General features: G+C 45.4%; 1 protein-coding gene across 1 annotated transcript in view; it reads left to right on the forward strand.

Annotated features, from left to right (window-relative positions):
- Window positions 1-19783, forward strand: part of LOC119379154 (1-phosphatidylinositol 4,5-bisphosphate phosphodiesterase epsilon-1) — a 187872-nt gene that overhangs the window by 94955 nt on the left and 73134 nt on the right. The window contains exons 9-10 of the mRNA XM_037648352.2: window positions 15885-16147; window positions 17000-17145. Of these exons, the coding sequence (XP_037504280.1) occupies window positions 15885-16147; window positions 17000-17145 (409 nt within the window). The remainder of the gene's footprint in view (window positions 1-15884; window positions 16148-16999; window positions 17146-19783) is intronic.

Below are 19783 nucleotides of genomic sequence, written 5' to 3' on the forward strand. Positions count from 1 at the left end.
GAGGCAGTTTTACTGTAATGTATCTGTATAAATTTCGTACTTAAATTTGCTTAACTTCTCTCTCTCTCTCTCCTTCGTTCTTCTACTTGTGCAATAAAGCAGTACAATGCTTCAACGTTCATGAAGTGATGTCAGAAACACAATTGCGGCGATACCGGACTCCTCAAAGAAACAAAAGAAACGGAAAGCGGCTGCCTATATCTGGAGCAGCGATAGGGTCTCCCCATACTTGAAGGGTGTGCTAAGTATCGATAGTCAACAGCACAGCGTGTATGTTCGCACGTCATTCTGCATGAATGACGTAAAAGAAGTGAAGATAACCTCGCACACACCCCCCGCTTTCGCGAAAGACTGCGGGAGAATCTCGTCGTATATATAGACAGCTCTCTAGAGAAGCAAGCTCGATAACGCTGATAAACGTCGTATCAATCACGTGATCAAAAATTTCGGTGCCAGTAATAGGGAAACTGAACACTCTGCTATATCGTCCCTGACCCACTTGGGAATGTCATTATGCAAGAAAAGAGCAGGGCCCAGCATCGTATGGTGTCTCGCGCAGACTTATAGTACGACATATAAACTATAGAATAAAAGGGAATGTAAAAGGGAACGTAATAGAAGTTTCTGTATTACTCTCTCGTTAACGAGTTCTCCCAGCATCGTTAAAGAGACCATAGATCTACCGAAGAAGCCAATGGTCCGGAGTCACGATTTACGAAGGCGTTTGGGAAACTGTTGGTGAAATCAGTGATTGTCAATGGCGATAGTGAGCCACGGTAAAACGAAATAGTCTGCCGATGTCAAGCACCTCTAAAAAATTTTAAAAATTAACAAAATGGTGGACTCGATATTCTATTATCAAAGCCTACGTTGCATCTGTTCAACTACTGCCCATAGAAGCGAAGGTCAACCACTACCTTTACAATTACCACTCAAGAGTGAGAGAGGCCGAATGCAGGCAGGTTTTCGTCGATCTGAACTTTAGCTCATTTACCAGCAGCGGTCGCAATAGATAGCTCGCCAAAGGCGTAGCCAGACATCTTTTTTTCGGGGGGGGGGGGGGGGGGGGGGTGTTCACCCACACTTGATGTATGCTCGTGCATATGCCGCTGCTTCGGTATCTCGCAACTGGCAGCTATATCCATACTTTGGAAGCGCCCCTGCATCCGAGCGCCTCGTGAATCTGTACTATGCAGTGAACTATATAGCAAAATGTCTAGTACTCTACAGTACTAGAAGTTTTGCGGACGCTAACATGGTTTGCTGAACTGCAGATGTAGCAGCGCCTGGCGCTCGAATCGATATAGACACCCTTCTTTGTACTAAAGAGTACTTCTTGGTCTATGTATACGTCAAACAAACGAAGGCGATGCCTCTTACACAAAGGCGTCGCGACGACAGCCAAGCCGCTGGTCACTCGAAGTGCCTTGCAGAAGCTCTTCGAATAGCCGGAGTCTTCGTTATCGTGTCGTTGTACATCACGACTTGGCTAGTAGTCATTCTCTCGTATACAAGGGGCATTTGTGACGTTATACACAAAGCATTTTAAGGTGAAAGCCTTAGATGTCTCATCAAACACGAACATTGACCGTCGGGGGCGTCGGCGTCAACACGAGTGGTGCAAAAAATCATCATCACGCGATGTCGTCCGCATATTACGTCATAATGACGTCACAGATCGCCAAAATTTTAACGTCGTTATGGCGTCATCATGACGTCACTATGACGTAATCACTAGGCATCGTCGCTTGGTCAAAGGTGGGCCTATCACGGAGTCAGTGCAAAACCGCGTTAGGTGCAGTTTTTCGAGGGTGGCGGAGCAGGATCAATACATTTGGGGAGGAGAAAAAGATGCCTTTCGCCTTCGAGTCGTCTTATGTGAACGCATAAGGGACCCTGTGAGGTTGTTGTCGTTTCTTTTTTTTTCTTTTTTTTACAGCTGGGCTCTTTAAGCCGATCGCTAGTCCGTGCAGAGCAAACAGAAAACTATCATCATCATGAACCAGCACGCGCTCTCTTCGTCCTCTTCATCTTCCGCCTCGCTCCCAGAACACGTGCGCCGATTTGTCCGGCGTGGGATGCAATAACTCTGATGGGCGAGAGTACGAGTACAGAGAGAAAGAGAAAGAGAGAAATACATGGCGAAAAAAATTTCTTGGCGAGGCGGGATTCGAACCCACGTTCCCACGATCCGAAGGCGAGCGTCGTAACCACTCGGCTACTCAGGCACGCGAGCAGAGCATAGCATAGCCTTGTATAGTATAGTATAGCAAAGGGATGGGAAAGGGAACTGAGGGTGAGGATGTGAGGGTGAGGAGGAGGGGAGCGATTAAAGCATAACATAGAAAGAAAGAGAGAAAGATAGAAAGAGCGAGAAATAGAAAGAAATACATGAAGATGAAAGAAACAAATAGAAATAAACAGAGACAAAAAGGACATATAAAAAACAGAGAGATGAGAGAAGAAGAAAGAAAGGGAGGAAGAAATAAAGAGAAAAATAAAGAGAAACGAAGAAGGCCGCCCAGCTCCGCACTTCCTTCAGGCTTGGCACCACTAGAGCGAAACTGCCTTAATTTTTTTTTTTTTTTTTTACGCCACGTCAGTTCCGAAGAGCAAGTTCGCCAGTAGTAACGGCGAATGTGGCCAGTGAATGAGTAGCTCATACGAACTTAATTTGTGCCATTGATTCCTGTGGTCGCATTCTCGAAACATATATTTCTGGGAATGTTTTATCCTTGACCACCCATCAATGTTGTCGCCTCGCCCCACCACAGGCTGGCGCTGTTACGCGCATTTAAGCATTAGGGCTCCTAGTTCACGAAGTGTTCTCAGGGAGGGCTGTCATTATTAGTCAGTAAATTGGCTAATCACTACACTTACAAGACTATATTGAACACGCTGGTAAACCGCCCTCCAATGATGCGCCGGGTGTGTTTTGCGAATCTAGAATTTTATTTGCGCGAATGCAATGTAGACTAATTGCGAAACCGTAATCGTCTTTTTGTTTTAGTACTGGGTTATGCTCTGACTGACAACATAATATATTCATTATAAGTTTGCAGAATTCATCAGCGATCCCTACTTCTAAGCACCTATGCATATTGGGAGTTCACGAAACGGTTCTGCCACAGCGAAAGGACCGCTCAAAAGCATGAATATGGAATAGCTGACTCTGACCTACAACCGTGAGATGAATTAGGTGGTCCTAGGGATCGTTTCTTTAGGTACACCTATATACCAAAAAGCGGAGAATAATGTCAAAGAACTCACAGGGAAAGGTAAACGCTATATTTAATCGAAATGCAAAAAGGTCAAATGAAATGAAAGAGGACGAAGACGTAACTTTTTGCATATAGGAGCCCAACACACATACGTGGCCGTGACGGCTGTGAATAAAAAGGCACTCCACGTCCGCCGCCTTGGCCGCTAGCGGTGCTGGCCGAAAATACCAGAGCTAAACTTAGATAAAATGGACAAGAGGATGACCACCGCGGTAATTTAATTGGTAAAGCACCGCACATGTAATGCGGAAGATATGGGTTTCGCTCCCGCGTGCAGCAGGTTACCTTTCATTTCACTTTCGCTTCCTAGGGTGTTATTATTTGAGTTAAACAACAGTAATTTCCCCTACACTTTCCTTGATTTTTTTTTTTGGGGGGGAGGGGTCTGTTTTCATTATGGTTGTTGAAATAACTCGCAAGAAAGTGTCGCGAGCAGCATGCAGTGTTATACAGGGTGTTTCTTTTATATATACGATACAGACCTTTAATAAAAAACTTATAAGAGTTAGGCTCCTGTCGTTTTCGCAGCTTTGACGCAACTAAAGTGACGCTGAAGTTCCGGTCTGACGTACCGGAGCTGCCGAGTTTCCTGCGCGCTGGGCCCGGTCATGACTCGCGACGTCCAATTAACGGCTGCATTTAGGCTACGCTGTGCATATCTTCTTTTTCTTTCTTTTTTTTTTCTTTTTTTCTTTTTTTTTTTGCTTTTTTAAGTCTCGTTCAGCGCTGGTTAAGCGGGATGTGTACTCCTAGAGCCCCCACGCAGCTTAGCTTATATTTCACGTTATTACCTCGAGGAACCCTTCAGATGAGTATTACGTAAGGGGTCAGACCACATCAGTACATTATTTGCGCAATACATAATCGAGCACTCAAACAAGAAAATGCTCGAGTTGACAGGTGAATACATGAAAACAAATACACAGTGTCAAATTATACAAGCTAGAAGTACTTTCTTATGTAAGCCAAAATTTGAAAATGACGCAATAGCACTCTCCGCCAACGTAGAAGGGCAGGAAATATAGCGGTACTCTGGTGGGGCAAGTTGCTCCACTCTCTAGCGGCATGCGAAAAAAAAAAAAAGAATGACTCGGAAAAGGTCCACTTGAAAAGTGTGCCGTGTGAGAAGCGATCTTCGGGTTCCTGTAAAGGCGCTCGTTTATTTCCACGCTAGCAGAGATACTCGCACAGCGAATTTTTTTCGGCTGCTCATACAGTTACACATAACTTTTGATACTTACTAGTACCTGTTGGGGTTTTACGTTCCAAAACCACGATATGAATATGAGGGACGCCGTAGTGCAGCGCTCCGGAAATTTCGACCACCTGGGGTTCTTTAACGTGCACCTAAATCTAAGCGCACGGGCCTCCAGAATTTGGCCTCCATCGAAATGCGGCCGCCGCGGCCGGAATTCGATCCCGCGACCATCGGGTCAGCAGTCGAGCACTAGATAACAGCTATACCACCGTGGCGGGTTAATTATGCAAACTTTTACTAACAAACTTCAACATTACAAGTTAAACATTCGTCATTTTAGTATTTCATAACTTTTTGCGCTAGCTTTCTTGCAGCGTCTGCATTTCCCGATCTCGGTTCTTTCTTTTTTTCTCCTTCCTGTTTTCGTAACTGGTTTTTGTGTATGCAGTAGTCGGTTGCTATGTATTTATTTTAGGTTGTATACTCGCCCATATCCTTGAGGTAAACATTTACCACAGGAGAATTCTACGAATTGTAAACAAATTAATCCACTGTTATCGTTAGTCAATCAAAAGGAGGCCAGCTGACCTTCCCCCAAACGGGTAATATTAGGTAAACTGTTGATTAAAAATTAATTAGACCGCTTTGCCCGAAGAAGAGCCGATTTTCTTTAATGGACTCAGGACAGCCAGCTTTTGTGCTTGTCTCCGCACGGCAATAACGAAAGCTGAACAACCGGGAGGCGATTCGGCCGCGCAGTGAAGACACTGACCAGCCTTTGTTGCTTTGTGCCGAAGCGCCTTCCGTTTTCTTTGCATTTTTTCTCTCTTCCTTGGGTGTGTATACGAACCTTCTTCGTGCTCTTATTTCGAGACCCGCTCGCTAACCTTCGTAAGGCAAAACTGGATCGCAGGTGAATGTCGAACGAGCTCGGCAAGAATGTTTCGCAATATTCTCCGGAATGTTGCGCAAGATGAACTTTCAGCGAAATGGGCTCGTTCCGCTTTAAGTTTGGCAAGCTGGAGATTAAAGCGGGGGAGCGCGCATCTGCCTATACTGCGGCTGTTCGTTCGCTTTTCTTTGTTTATGAGGAAGAAGATTTGCTTCGCTAAAGGACTTATTTTCTTGAAAGCTTCTCCCGGGCCAGGCTGTGTTATAATGGCAAGTCTGGGGAGTTCAGTGAACCCGCCACCAGGTAGAAAACAGAACTTGAGGTTGTAAAGCGAAATTTCTTGCCATGTAGCAGCACGCTGCGCAAGAAAGAAAGAAAGAAAAAAAAGAAAGAAAGGCATACGTGCGTATGGGTCGGAGAGATATATAAATAAATGCAATATTGCCGAAATTATTCAGCCAGGTTCCGACTTTAGCATTCTTTGTGCGCGCGTGTGTGTGTGTGTGTGTGTGTGTGTGTGTGTGTGTGTGTGTGTGTGTGTGTGTGTGTGTGTGTGTGTGTGTGTGTGTGTGTGTGTGTGTGTGTGTGTGTTGGGCGGGGGAGGCGTATAGGCAGAAATTTTGTGGAAGGGGGCCTACAAAGAAACACTTTCGTACCTGCGTGCCTATGATTTCATTACAACCCCCAAATGGGCTAAGCAGCGCCTCTCTGTGACTTGGTTGGTCTGTTGTTTTTCCTCGCACAAGCACCTGCATTGCCGGTGCTTAGATTAGACTCTCGGTTAGATATGACCAACCGATCTTCGCATGTTGCTTTTCTTTTATTGCGATAGCAATTATATGGACAGTCTCGGCTGGTTTCTGCCGTCGCCGTCGTCATGCACCGTATATATATATATATATATATATATATATATATATATATATATATATATATATATATATATATGTGTGTGTGTGTGTGTGTGTGTGTGTGTGTGTGTGTGTGTGTGTAAGCCACAAAGAAAAATAATTCAGAAACACTTTCCGACGCGCGGCGTTAGAAGGCTAGGCCACAAGAGTACCGTCTTTGAGCATGCTGACGGCGAGCTATTTATATACACCATTTACTTCAGCGTGATTTCTTACTCACCATCGAGATGGCGCGAAGTGCGCGCGGGGCGCGCTTTAAAGGTCGTCGCTCCGCTCCTGCGAACGCCGATGCTCTTCGCCCTGCAGGGCGTGGTCGCCTTCGTGCGCTTATCTCGAGGAAAGAAGGGGGGAGCGGGGGGTTGTATGTCTTGTGCTTTCCCCGCGATGTCCGCGCTGAAGTCACAGAGCGTACGAAGGTCACTTCGTTCGCTGCAGCGGCCGCGTTTGCGAAAGGAGCGCGCTGCTCAAACAGAAATAAGTAACAACTGCGACATTTTGTTACGCTCGTCCTGTGTGTACCTGTTCGTTCGTTTCGTGCGTCCTGCTTTGTGTTTCAGCAGTGCGCTTCAAGTATCGAGCTGTGACGCATGATAGTTCGCGCTCCTCCTGTGTGCGTTCTTTTCGTGCGTCCTTTGGGCTCGAGCGACGCGCTGGCAATTTCGAGCTGCTTTCCGTTCGTCGCGTTACATTCCATTTTTTTTTTTTGCATTAGCCAATAGACTTGCTGCTCCGCCCAACCATTCAAACATGCTCTACCGCTTACGTGTTGCTTTCATATTCGATTAAGGAACAGCACCAGTCGCCAGGTCGTAAAAAGCACGCAATATCACGGCTGTCCCAAGGCTCGGATAAAAACGGACATGGGCGTTGCAGATAGCCTTTAAGCTTGTGCCAAAGCGAGTGCGTCATTTACTACCCATAAATTACTACGGTACACTTCTATATTGTCTAGTTTGCTTTGTTTGGATTAAATTCCTTCTTACACTGGTTCAGAGAAACTGAGTGTAAGGACATATCATTTTTTAAACTCACCTCGTCATAAGCGTAGATATGGATAACCTATAGACCTACGGCTTGGTTTATTAACTCTACCTCGCTTAAGCTTCTTCTTATTATTATTATCTCTTATTATTGTTATTATCTCTATTATTATTACTATCTCTAACATGTTACCAGCAGATGTCAAATCTGTGCCCCTTACTTGTGCGACATTACATGGAGTCCCTTCGTCGGGCTGACGTCATCTGTGTATTTGGTATCGTATTGCATCAAGGATGTTCTGGAGACATTGACAACAATTATCGTCTGTGTCTCGGGACGTTTGGAATGCAATTAGTATCCCGCTCGGCATTGACATTTCAGTCATAGTAACAGGCCTCTATACTTCTGACATGGGCTTTAGTGAATTTCTATAACGAAGGTTTCATATTTCCCACACACTGCAAGAAGTGACGAGCAACATACCTATAGATTTAGAGGAGAATTTAGCACTTGGTTCCTCTCATTATCAAGTACTGCCTTGGAAACCACGGAGTGCATCGAATTCATTGCTGCTGTTAGATGGTGCACATAAAACGAATTACTAACAGCTGTGTCATGTTGGTAGTTTAAGCGTGGTTGCACCAGGCCGTTGCCATAATATGTACAGTTCATGCCAGTACTCAGAAGTCAAAAGTATTCCGGAAACGTGTAAAATAGTGTGTTATGTCCATAGAGGCACGTAGGTCGTATGTAACTGATTTATCTGTTTAGATATCTCTTTTGAGCTTGTAGCTGTTTGTGCAAGAATGTGCACCGAATTAAAAAAAAGAAGCAATAAAGTGCTACGGCGAGTATCCGTGCGAGGTTTGAAAGTCAGTAAACGGGAACAGCTCCCGAATGTACTCGCAGACCTTTGCTTTGATTAAGTATCCCGTTGGAGAACGTGTCGAAATGTGCGTCCTGAATAGTTTACGGGCACCGTAACCACGGCTTTTGGCGCACCGCATACTTCCGGCTTCGTCATGTGCCTGCAGGTGGGCGGCCACGGCCTGTTTACGCGCGTCATCGTCGCGACGTGACTGAACGTACCGTACATCAGGCTTCGGATCCAGCCCCTCCCACGCATGCATCTACTTAATCAGTGCTCTTGTGCCTACCGGCGTCGACCTGAATGCCAAGGTCCGCGTATTGTACATAATGTATTTGTGACATCGCGCTTCGCGTCAACCAGTCGCACAACAGGGCTTTATTTTATGCTTCGTTTCTTTTCTTTCGAAAACGGTGTCGTCGCCCATCCGTTTTGCGTATTACGAAACCACATTTTGTACAAGCTGCTGTTCGGGCCTCGTAATAGCAAGCTTGCGTCAATGTCAATGCATGTATGCCAAGCAGCTCTTTTTTTTTTTACCTCTAAAACTCGACGGTGGGGATGTGCAAGGATATTTGTAGCTATACATTATTATATGTATCTAATTATTTTACGTTAAACATTGGAATAGGGTAGATGGTTATAATATAGCTGAAAAAAAAAAACATTTTTAGTGCCCTGTACCTTACCATGTGCATATCTGTAAATTTAGTGCTATGTGTTGAGTGCCACATCGAGAACTCAAGTTACCCGCCACGGTGGTCTAGTGATTATCATGCTCGACTGCTGCTGACCCGAAGGTCGCGGGATCGTATCCCGGCCGCGGCTGCTGCATTTCGATAGAGGCGAAATGCTAGAGAACCGTGTACTTAGATTTAGGTGCACGTTAAAAAACACCAGCTGGTCGAAATTTCTGGAGCCCTCCACTACGGCGTTCCTCATGATCATATCGTGATTATGGGACTTGAAACCACAAAAATTATTATTAAGAACTCAATTGCCGATTGTCATCACTGAACGCAGAGTGTTTTTGATAATGATGACGACGATTACATTTATCAGCATCCCCTTTGAAATTCACAAATAACCACTTGGCCTGTTTTATCTAAGCAGACTTTGCTATATCTAGTGTGGTCTGGCATTTTCTTATACCTCCTTGATCTTCTAATGCATTGGAACTATGCTGGTCGTCTGTCCGAGCTTGCTTTATTCCTGCGCGACACCCCTGTGTCCATACTTGCCCTTTCTGGGGCCGGTCTAACAAATCTCGATGCATCTCGGGCTGCTTTGTTCACGAAACCAGGGAATTCCCTCTTTCCCTGATGGAACTGCTGCGCTATTCATTCGACGCGACATACCACACATTGTGGTGCCGGTCCATCACCTTTGTTCACCTACTTTGGAAGTAGTCGCTGTTCAAGTACGACTAGGCAGAATAAGTCTTAGTGTAGTGTCAATTTACGCTAGCTCCCGGAAAACGATTTCCATGCAAAATTTCATGAACAATCTCTGCAGCCGTTGTCCTCCTCCTCGGACATTTTGTGGAGACTTCGGTGCTCACCATTCGTTGTGGGCTGGCAAGATTGTAGACGCACGAGGAAGAGAAAGTGTTGATGCTATGGATGCGGAGAATCTGCGTGTGGCAAAGGACAGAAAAAAAAAAAATTGTTCTTCAGATGCCCAAACTCTAGAAGCATCACTGACGTTTTATTACATTCAATGGATGTCACGGTTTCCTCAACGGCAGCTTTAGATCAAGTGGGCAGCGACCATTTCCCCATATATATGAATGTTGCTGCATATCAATAAAGTAAGCTTAAGTGCTCCTCTGTCACACGGTGGAACACTTATCGAGATGTTCTTGAGGAGTCTACTGGACACATTTGCTGACATGCTGCGCAGCAAGAAAGCGGCTACAAAAGCAATGAAACTTAAATCAATGAAGTGCTGAGCGTATGTTATTGAGGAAAGTGGGAGCTCTGGTGCTGAAAACTGTACTTCATCGCAACAACGCCGTGATTCGTAGGCATACAAAAAGATGAATACGAGAACAATCGGCTGAATTCGGCGCGAGCTTGTCGAATACTTACACCTGCATGGCTATAGTGTGAGGAATTATTGGTGCGCTTACTAGACAGAGTTCTCCTAAAGGACCTTTTGAATCCCTCGCCCTGAAGCTCGGAAAAACTCTCGCAACCTGAACGGAAGAATTTGCGGATGCCTTCTCATCCAGTAGTTCACCAGAAGTTCTTGATCCCATGCCACCTCTTTCCTATTATCTGATGATTTCCGCTTTTACATTTCGCTGCTTAGCAACTTGCGACGACATTGTGCAGTGGGCCTTGTTGTTATAAGCAACTAGATGCTAGTTGCTAGCAACTAGATGCTAGTTGCTAGCAACTAGATGCTAGCAACTAGTGGGCCCTGTTGTTATAAGCAACTAGAACGCCTAGACATCAAGGAAGCCACCTGGGACCGCAATTAGCAAACCACTGCTTTTTGTATTACCTCATTTTTTTTTAATTCTTGCCGTATTTGCAAATACTCAGTCTTATTTGTTTCCATCTTTCGCATCGAATTTACCGACTTGATTGCCATTTTTATTTACATTTTCCTCCATTAAAGTACCGGTACTTTTTTGTGCATATGCCTGAGTCTTCCTTCAAAATTAATTTTCCTCTTCGCTTATCTGAACTCAAAAGTTAAACAACTTATTCCAGCCTGCACTGCCTCATTTGTGGTTTCGCCGCGGGTCCCCAATGCCAATCGGCTCACTGTCCTTTGTTCAACTTCCAATCTCGACAGTATCTCTGACTTTAGGCTCAGAATTTTATTCGCCATCGTTAGCGCTGGTACCGATGATCCTTCACGAATTCTCCGCACTATTCATTGCTGCCCCATAGAGAATGCAGTAACAGTGAAGCATAGGTTTCATTATTGCTAAATTTTCGCGTCGCGTTCTTCTGATCGTATTCCTGGTCTGGGAGCATTCTGTAGTTCCAACAATATGTCATTTTCCCCGCGTAATCTTACCGCACTCATTTATGGCTTCCATCGTCATTCCACATTCATAACGGTGAACCACTGCGCTTGTTCAGCAGCGCTCCGTCCACTCTATTTCTGGCGGAGCTATCAATCGAAACTTGTCATTCTGTACACCACTGACGTTATTGTAACTGACATGTCTTGTTCTTAACACTTTCTGTTTTTATAGGTCAAGCTCATCCTACTTTCACTCCACCCAATCGAGGTTTTCTTTGAATATGTTGCAGTATTACTCTACTCAGCTGTTCCTTGCTCTTTGGATTCAACTGTTTGATTAGCTGTATGGCAATCAGCTATACTAGATGTATCTTATCATACCACCGTTATTTAGTTTTGTTTTTTTTAAGCAAAAGTTTAGGTCATTTGCTTAATTTTGAGTTGTCCTGACTCTCTGCTACTGGATCTGCTGTATGACGCCTACGAGCTCCTTTCAATCTGAGACTGTAGTAGGAAGGACCTCTTGTCTCCATTCTTCTTGCAACTTCTTATTTAGTTTTATGTATCTGCTGCTGATCTTGCTCCCAGTCTTGCGCCGTTCTTTCCTTTGGTGTAGTCGTTTTGGTGAAGTCTTTTCCTTTGGTGTAGTCGTTCGCTTCTGAGAATGGTAAAGGCATTGTCGCTGCATGACTGCCTATGCCTATTTCCGCGTCGCTACATTATCTGTGTGTGACATTTATTTATTCTCCCACTTAACTGCTACAAGCTTCTGTTCCTCTCTCATATCCTGCATCAGAGATGCGTTGTAGTGCAGTATGTCCGAGCACAGTCTCCATGCGTGTATTCATACCTCCTACTAACAGAACCGGGTTCAGTTTTCTCAACTCATCGAAATCGCTTCTAAAAATCTGTGCAGTTTTTATTTTGTACTCTGCTGTCACTACATGTCCACAGGCAACCTACTCGTACTTCCACCCACGTCTCTCTTTTTTCCTGCCCACCTGCAGCTAATCCGTAAATGTGTCCTACAAGTATCTTCTACCCTTTGCCACCTTTTACCTCGCCTAATGAACATATGTCTGCGCATTCCATTGACCCAGTCATTCTGTCGCACCCTTCATCTACGAAGTTGTCAGTACCTGCTCCAAACCTCCTAAATGCGTTTCGCACAATGTGTACACGGTAATAGGTTCGTCATTCAACTGCACTGGATGCCCAGTTATTTGTCCTGCTTTCAACTACCCTGCGTGCTTATGTAAGAAAAACGTTATGTAACAGAGGGTGCTATTCACGGTCCATGGTTTGACATTACAGCTGCAAGGATGACAGCGAAATGGATGTTGAAGTTTTTGCATGACACGGTACGTATGCCTTTAGTGGCGCCGCTGTCTAATGTACATAAGCATCCACTCTTCTTCTCATCATCACCCATCCATATACTGTCACTACCCTTTCCTGTTCCCCAGTGCAGTGTAGGAGACTATAGCGCATCAGCGCAGTTCGACCGCTCTGCATTTCCTATAAAGTCTCTATGCACTTGTTTATTGTGCGGCGTTGCTTAACTGCTTGTTTTAATTCTGGTTCCGGCTAGTCTATCGCTCCATTCAATACTTATTTCACCTACCTGAGTGCCTGAGGCCCGTATAAAAGCGGCTGGCCGTGCCGCGGATCGACGTCCTACCGTTGCAACCGCATGCTCGATAAAATCTATCGAGTCTCACGCAAAAACGCTGTACGCGGTGGACTTCCCGGTTCACGTGAGTGACTGTAATATTCATCGCTTTAGCTATCGTCCAAACCACTGCGTTTACTGCGAGCACTGAACTTTCAATTTCACGCCCCTGCCTTTCAAACTCTGGCACTGTGCTGAAGGCGATATGCGTGACCACGAAAATTTTCCTGATTTACCTCACACCATTACGTATTCCTTAACACTCGATCTCTTACATCGATGCTTGAAGCCCCGATCTGTAATTCCGGTGATTTTTTCGCCATGTCAATGTAATGGTAATTCTACGTTCTCAAGGCGCTTCCCTTACGAGTCTGATAGCTGAAATTCCCAGCAAATTGGAAAATGTTTTTAAATAGGCAAAAAAAAAAAGTGTAAGAACAAAACTCAAACGCATCGAGCAGTATGAAGTATCAAGATGGTTTGGTTTGGTTTAGCGTCCCAAAGCGACTGAGGCTATGAGTGATGCCCTAATGGAGGGCTACAGATAGTTTTGACCACCTGGGGTTTTTTCAGGCACACTGTCCTCGCACAGCACACGGACCTCTAGCATTTCGCCTCCATCGAAACCAGACTGCCGCAGCTGGAATCGAGCCAGTGTATTTCGGGTCAGCAGCCGGGAACCGTAACTACTAAGCCACCACGACGGCCCATGACGTATTAAGAGCATGACATATTATAGGCTTTACCACAGCTGAACACGGTGACATCGACTCAAGCTGTGTATCCCAATGGCTAGGGGTGAAGTAGGTGCGACCAACCACGCGACGTCACTTGCTACGCATTACTTCGCTGTCCACATAGAGCGCAAGTTCCAGTGACAGCAACGTGTATCGCCTTGACACGACCTCACGAACGTCGTAATCCTCGTCGTTGGCGGCTGCATTCGCTGTCGGCGGCTATTAATTTCCAGCATTCGCTGTCTGTACATATCATTACGTCACACATTGTTGCCAATAGTTTGGAGAAGCCAAGTGGGTGGTACGAGGCAATTAAAGAATTTCATTTGCGGAGAATCCACGCAACTCTCAAGCTTGTTGTTTTGAGGACATGGCGGAAGTGTGCAGGGGAACACACCCAGCGAACTTCATTGAGATCTACTTATATCGAAAAAACACCGGAGTTGGCCTTTCAACGCGCGTCTTAGAAAACGTAAAGCGTCTTCTATAATATAAACTCGAAGTTACTTTTTTGCATCAATCAACGCTTTTGTCGTCGTCGTCGTCGTCGCCGTCGCCGTCGTCGTCGTCGTCGTCGTCGTCGTCGTCGTTGTTGTTGTTGTTGTTGTTGTTGTTGTTGTTGCGTCCACCTGGAGCACCAGGTTTATGGAAAATAATGTTTATGGAAATAATGTGTATAAAAAATCGGGGCCCCAGAATTTTCGCAAAAGAAACTGTCCGCCAATTCTGGTCGAAAATGACCGGATAGTGGTAAAGCACACATGCGAAGGAAAATCTCTGTAAATCCTGGCTTAGTTCCCCAGATCAGCCACTGTGAGTACCTCATGTTTACGTGTGCGTTGACGCTATTATGCATAAATGTTTAATAGAGTCATCTACTAGTATTCTTACTAGTATTCAACATGCTAGACAGTTATGGTTTACGTGTAAGTATTAATAAAGAATATCTCAGCATTCTGCGGGTGACCAAAGGTTCGTCAGTGATACTCACCTTCTTGAAGGTGTGTTATTGTGATTTTGCATATGTGTGTTGAGGGAGTTGGCTGAAAGAGTAGGGTTGTTATGCCTCTGTATGATGATAAGGATGACGATGATGATAGCCGTAGATGAGAGCGGTATGGGTATCAAGTTAACTCAAATGTTTACCAAGAAGGTGCACGAAACTCATCGACTAATGATGCCCCTTGCATACATACCAACGAGTGAAGTCGTGAGCAATATGAGAGGGAACACGGAATTCGTGTTTAATCGACAATTACTTGTAATATACTGATATGAATGTGAGGTTTTGATTGCAACGCTTGCCAACTGCATTTAGCCGTTATGACCTTTAAAAGGCAATTTCAGTCCCCCTCTGATATTGGTCACGACTGTACGTTCATCCTGGTGACAGACAAGTGTGTCAGGCACGCCGCCAGAAATTTATGTTTGGAGGCGGGGGGTCCAACCTCCCTTTGTGTATGTTCGTGCGTGTGTCTTTGTGTGCGTTAAATATCAAGATGTAAAAATCTAGAGGGAGGGGTGGTCGAACTCAGCCCCCTCCCCCCCCCCCCCCCCGCCTACGCCAACGAAATTTGGTTAATGTGAAACTCTAGCAGATTGACGTGAACCACAGCGTTCTAGCCAGGCACTAGAAGTTCTACTAAGGGAAAAGGGAAACAGAATGAGCGACAGAAAGGGAAAATGATAAGAAAGGAAAAGTGGAACCGAATTCACAATTCTATATAAATTTCATTATTTTAGTATAGCCGGCTTAAACGCAGCCTACCTTTAAATGTTTTTACATGTAAATAACAAGAAAGTATTTATTTTTAATAACGAGAAAGTATGGGGGGGAGGGTGGGGAGGGGGGGGGGGGGGAGGGGGGCTTAAGGTTTGTCTGTCATTAAATGATTTGCTACTTGCATGCCCAGCTTAACGAGTGCCTGTCGCCTACTTTTAGGAACAGTTCTTTCATAATTTCGTAACAATGTGTTTGTGCTCACGGGCTCTGGTGCAAAGTAAATGAAAAAACGAGCGGAAAAACTAGATAGATATAACTTTTTAATGATAATTCTGTAGATTTTAGTCTGGTTTGTCGCCTGGCTTGCGACTCTGTGTGTCTAAAACGTTTTCTTGTAGTCGCATGCCCAGCTTGCATTGTCTCGAAGCGTATCACTATTTCCGGCCTGTTTATGCAAACTGTACCCCTCTTGTTCGCCTGTGTTTTTTTTTTTTTCTTTTTCCTAGTGTTATTATTTTCAGTGCATCAGAAGCCTTGAGGTTACATCTATCAGCTTCCCATCTTAAAGTCACACTTTGAAAAGTCAGCCTCTGTTGTTTCGCGATTATTTCGAGCAAAGTCTGTGTGCCTCCACCGCAGAAAGCCACCGCAACATGGTTTCGGTGCACGGTCTGGAGCGAGCCACCATCTACAAGGAAGAGCTGGAAAGGCTGCAGGGCCTGCTGCATTTTCCCGAAGAGGTGGCTGTGCGGCTTACCGATGTCGAGTACGAGCTCTTCTACAGTGTCAGCCCAGTCCACTACATTCGCCAGGTGACCGTCGACCTTAGCGGAAAGGCGGCCACCTTCAGCCCAGGCGACAAAGACCGGACTGTGCAGACACTGATCAAGCGCTTCAACGAAGTAAGCCTGCCAAGTGTGACATTGGGCGAGTTGGTGCATAGCTTAACGAATTACTTGCGGCACAACTGCGAACGGGGCATTAAAACAGAGAAGACAGTATTCTGTATTCTCTGTATTTCTTCCTCGTTCTCAGTGTTGCTACCCTTTGAATGACGCTGACTCGACATGCGCTGTGGACGCGGCTGTCATGCTATCAATAGGCGCGGCGTTCACTCTCCCGACTGGCCCTCGCCTATTACAAATCATTCCAGCATAGCCATCCATACTATCTATGCCCAATGCTCACAAAGAACTTCGTAGGTTATAGGCGTCTGAAAGAACTGGCGAAAGGCAGGAGTAAGCTGTGTTTGGAGTAGTGGTTGCGACCTTTCTTATGTGTTGCCGATATAGTACTGTCATTTAGTCCTGTGGCGAAGATTGTCGAAAATGTGCGCTTTTACGAGCGGCGTTTTCTCAGTTTTCCGTACAGAAAGGTGCGCCGTTAGTGGCACCACCTTCCTCCTACGCTTCGTGCCTGCCCCACTTCGAGATAAGTTCACATAGCTTCTCGTTCGTTGTCATTTTTTTACCATTGGCTGGCCGCGTGCGGTATCGTATGCGTGCGGCATCGGGATAGCCTGGAATATTTTTCTCACTAATAATTCTAGCACAAGGTTTTCTGTGAATAAAGACTCTTGTGAACATCTGAGCACCTTTAATTCATTTCGCAGTCGTGTTTATTTCCTCGTCATAAGGTATCGCTTGACTTCATTGCACTGCATTATTAGTTTTATTGATTACAACCGGCTTGACTCGCATATACACATGTGTGCAGTACTCTCAAGCGTTCTTTTATTGCTTTTTTTTTTACAGGTGAGTTCATGGGTGACGCACATCATCATATCGCAACCGACGCACGAAGACCGCAAAGCTGTCCTGTCGTGCATTCTGCGAATTGCCATGTGCTGTTGGAACATCGGAAATTTCAACACGGCGATGGAAGTTCTGGCTGGACTAAAGTAAGTAGCTCCGGTGAATCGTTCCCCGCATTTCCCTACAGGTTAACATTTTTCACATTGCATTCGCTGGATAAATATTATGGTATAACTTGTACCCTTGCCATAGATTAATGAGTGTCTCATAATAATGATGTTAAGAAGAAGAAGGAGAAGAATGGCCATTCACGTTTGTGATGAAAATAGCATGAGATTAGCAGCACCTAATACTGTGTCCGCATCCACAGTATGTTCTTACGGGCTATTCAGGTTCCTGAGAACTAAAACCGGCCAACAGTCACAGCTATGTGAACTCGACAAATTCATGAAATGTTTCATTTGTATAGGTGCTGTTTCCTGTTGGATGACCACCTTTGCGAATAATTTGTTAATCATCAATATTGGCTGATATATACATGCTCTTACGATCAGCTGTAACTTGAAGGAGTACTGACCATAGGTCGACAAACTGACTCATGAGTCGACTCGCTAAGACTCACTCATACTCATAGATCTAGCCTTGTGTGTGAGTCTGAGTCCGGGTGAGTAATATCTTGGTGAGTTTTAGTTCGAGTGAGTCCAGTTGAGAAATATTTTAGTGAGTATCAGTCCGAGTGAGCCCTAGGTGCAAAATATATTTCTTGAGCGAGTCTGAGTGAGCTCTACATTTCTTTCCGACCTATGGTCCTATCTACTCAACCTCAGCATTACTATCAGCCTTATGCCGGCTCACGTTTACACTCACGTCTACTCACACATACCGCAAAGGACTAGCGCTCATACGCCTGCTAAATATTATTGATCAGAGGCATGAGTTGCGTGGGAGGGGGGTGCCTTGACCTCACCCCCCCCCTCCCCATCCGCTTGGTAAAAATATAACTGAAGAGCCATCTCTTTCAATAAAAATTTCCTTACTAGATTGCAACCACTAACTCATATTTAATGTCCGAGATCAAAAAGCGCTAAGTAGAGCACGATTATGTGAAATACTGGTGTTAAAGAGCGCTGACACCATGGTCGAAACAGTTTATTATACGCTAACGGACTATCAGTCGACTCACTCAGACTCAGATCGAGCTGTGAGTCAGAGTCTGAGTCCGAGTGAGTAATATTTTGGTGAGTTTGAGTCCGAGTGAGTCCAGGTGAGAAAAAATATTAGTGAGTCTGAGTCTGAGTGAATCCGGTCAAGGAAACTTTTAGTGAGTCTAGGTTCCGAGTGAGCCCTAATTGCGAAATATATTTCATGTGTGAGTCTGAGTGAGCCCCACATTTTTGGCCGATTTATGGTACTGACACGATTTTGAGGCATCGCAAAAGCGATATTTTTCGTTTCGTTGGCATGCAGTGTCAATGCTCTTCGCGCACCGGAGCCATAAAACACGTGTAAGATATTTTATTTTGATTTTAAGGTTTTTGTCGCCCAGTGTCTGCAAGACAGACTCACTGAAATGATCATTATCATGACAAGTCAACATAGTTCGCTAAGTTTGCGAACTCTGCGTCCTGCATGCAGCCGAAATCATTCGGAGTCGCTGGACGACAATTCACTCCTTTTATACGTGCACCCAGGGTGTCGGAACGGAGCGAAAACCAAAAACGAAAAACGAAAAAAACAAAATTCTTGACCGGAACGAAAACTTCAGCGAAACTTTATACAGTAAAACCTCGGTGATACGATCACGGCTCGTACGAACTTCGGGGTGATACGAATTTGTCTGTGGTCCCGGCCAAGGCCCATTAGCCTGCAATGTATTGGAGTGCGGTTGTTGCGAACCGATTTTCACCTCGCGACGTTTGATACGAACGTACGCTAGCGCACAGGTAAGAACAGGTGCTGCCCGCGCTATCGCGGAAGACGCGGCAGTCCCCCGCTGGCGCGGGTTTGCGCGCTGCTCGACCATCAACGGTGCGTCTTGCCTCCGAGATTGTGCACCCGAATCTTGGACGCCGTTATGCGCCTTCGCGTTTAGATTACAGATGGCGCTGACGACGCGTTTCTTTCTTTTTTTTTTTTCCAACGCGTTCACGCGTGCTGCTGTGCTCGAGGTAGCAGCGTCTTTGTACTGCGTAAACACGTGCCTGCCACGTCGATGCAAGCCATATCCTCGCAATCAGACGTTCTATGAAACAAGACTGAAACTTGGGCTGCGGGTACACCATGAAGTCCGATGAAAGGTGGACGAAGACCCCTAGAGACGAAGCGAACAGTCTTGGCGAAGGAGCTAGGCCTCGCAACGTACGCGCACACCTGGCACACTCCGATTTGCACGGGAGACTCCCGAATTTTGAGCCAACCTCCCGATTGTGCGGAGACGGCCGTAAATCTCCCGAAGAGCGCCCCCAACACGACCGCGATAAGAAAATAATAGGAACAAAGGACAGCGCCTCTAAAATTTTCTGCCCTTCATCTATCGCGTGGAAAGCGCTTCTTAAGTTACTTTCGCCGCAGTACTCTGTTGTCATGCAGAAAAAGCGTAGTACGATTAGGAAGGGGTTACTAGCGGTCACGCGTCACAACACATCTGGTTTATTAATTACGCACGCGCGCGCGCACCGTATATTTACGAGCACAAATATGATTGTTGGCGTCTAAAAAGTTTACTGGCAATCATTCACAGCTGTTGATGACGTCGCTGCGGCCCTGAGAAATGCTAAATCAAAA

The sequence above is a fragment of the Rhipicephalus sanguineus genome, chromosome 1 (assembly GCF_013339695.2).
Source record: "Rhipicephalus sanguineus isolate Rsan-2018 chromosome 1, BIME_Rsan_1.4, whole genome shotgun sequence".
Classification (NCBI taxonomy): Eukaryota; Metazoa; Arthropoda; class Arachnida; order Ixodida; family Ixodidae; genus Rhipicephalus; species Rhipicephalus sanguineus.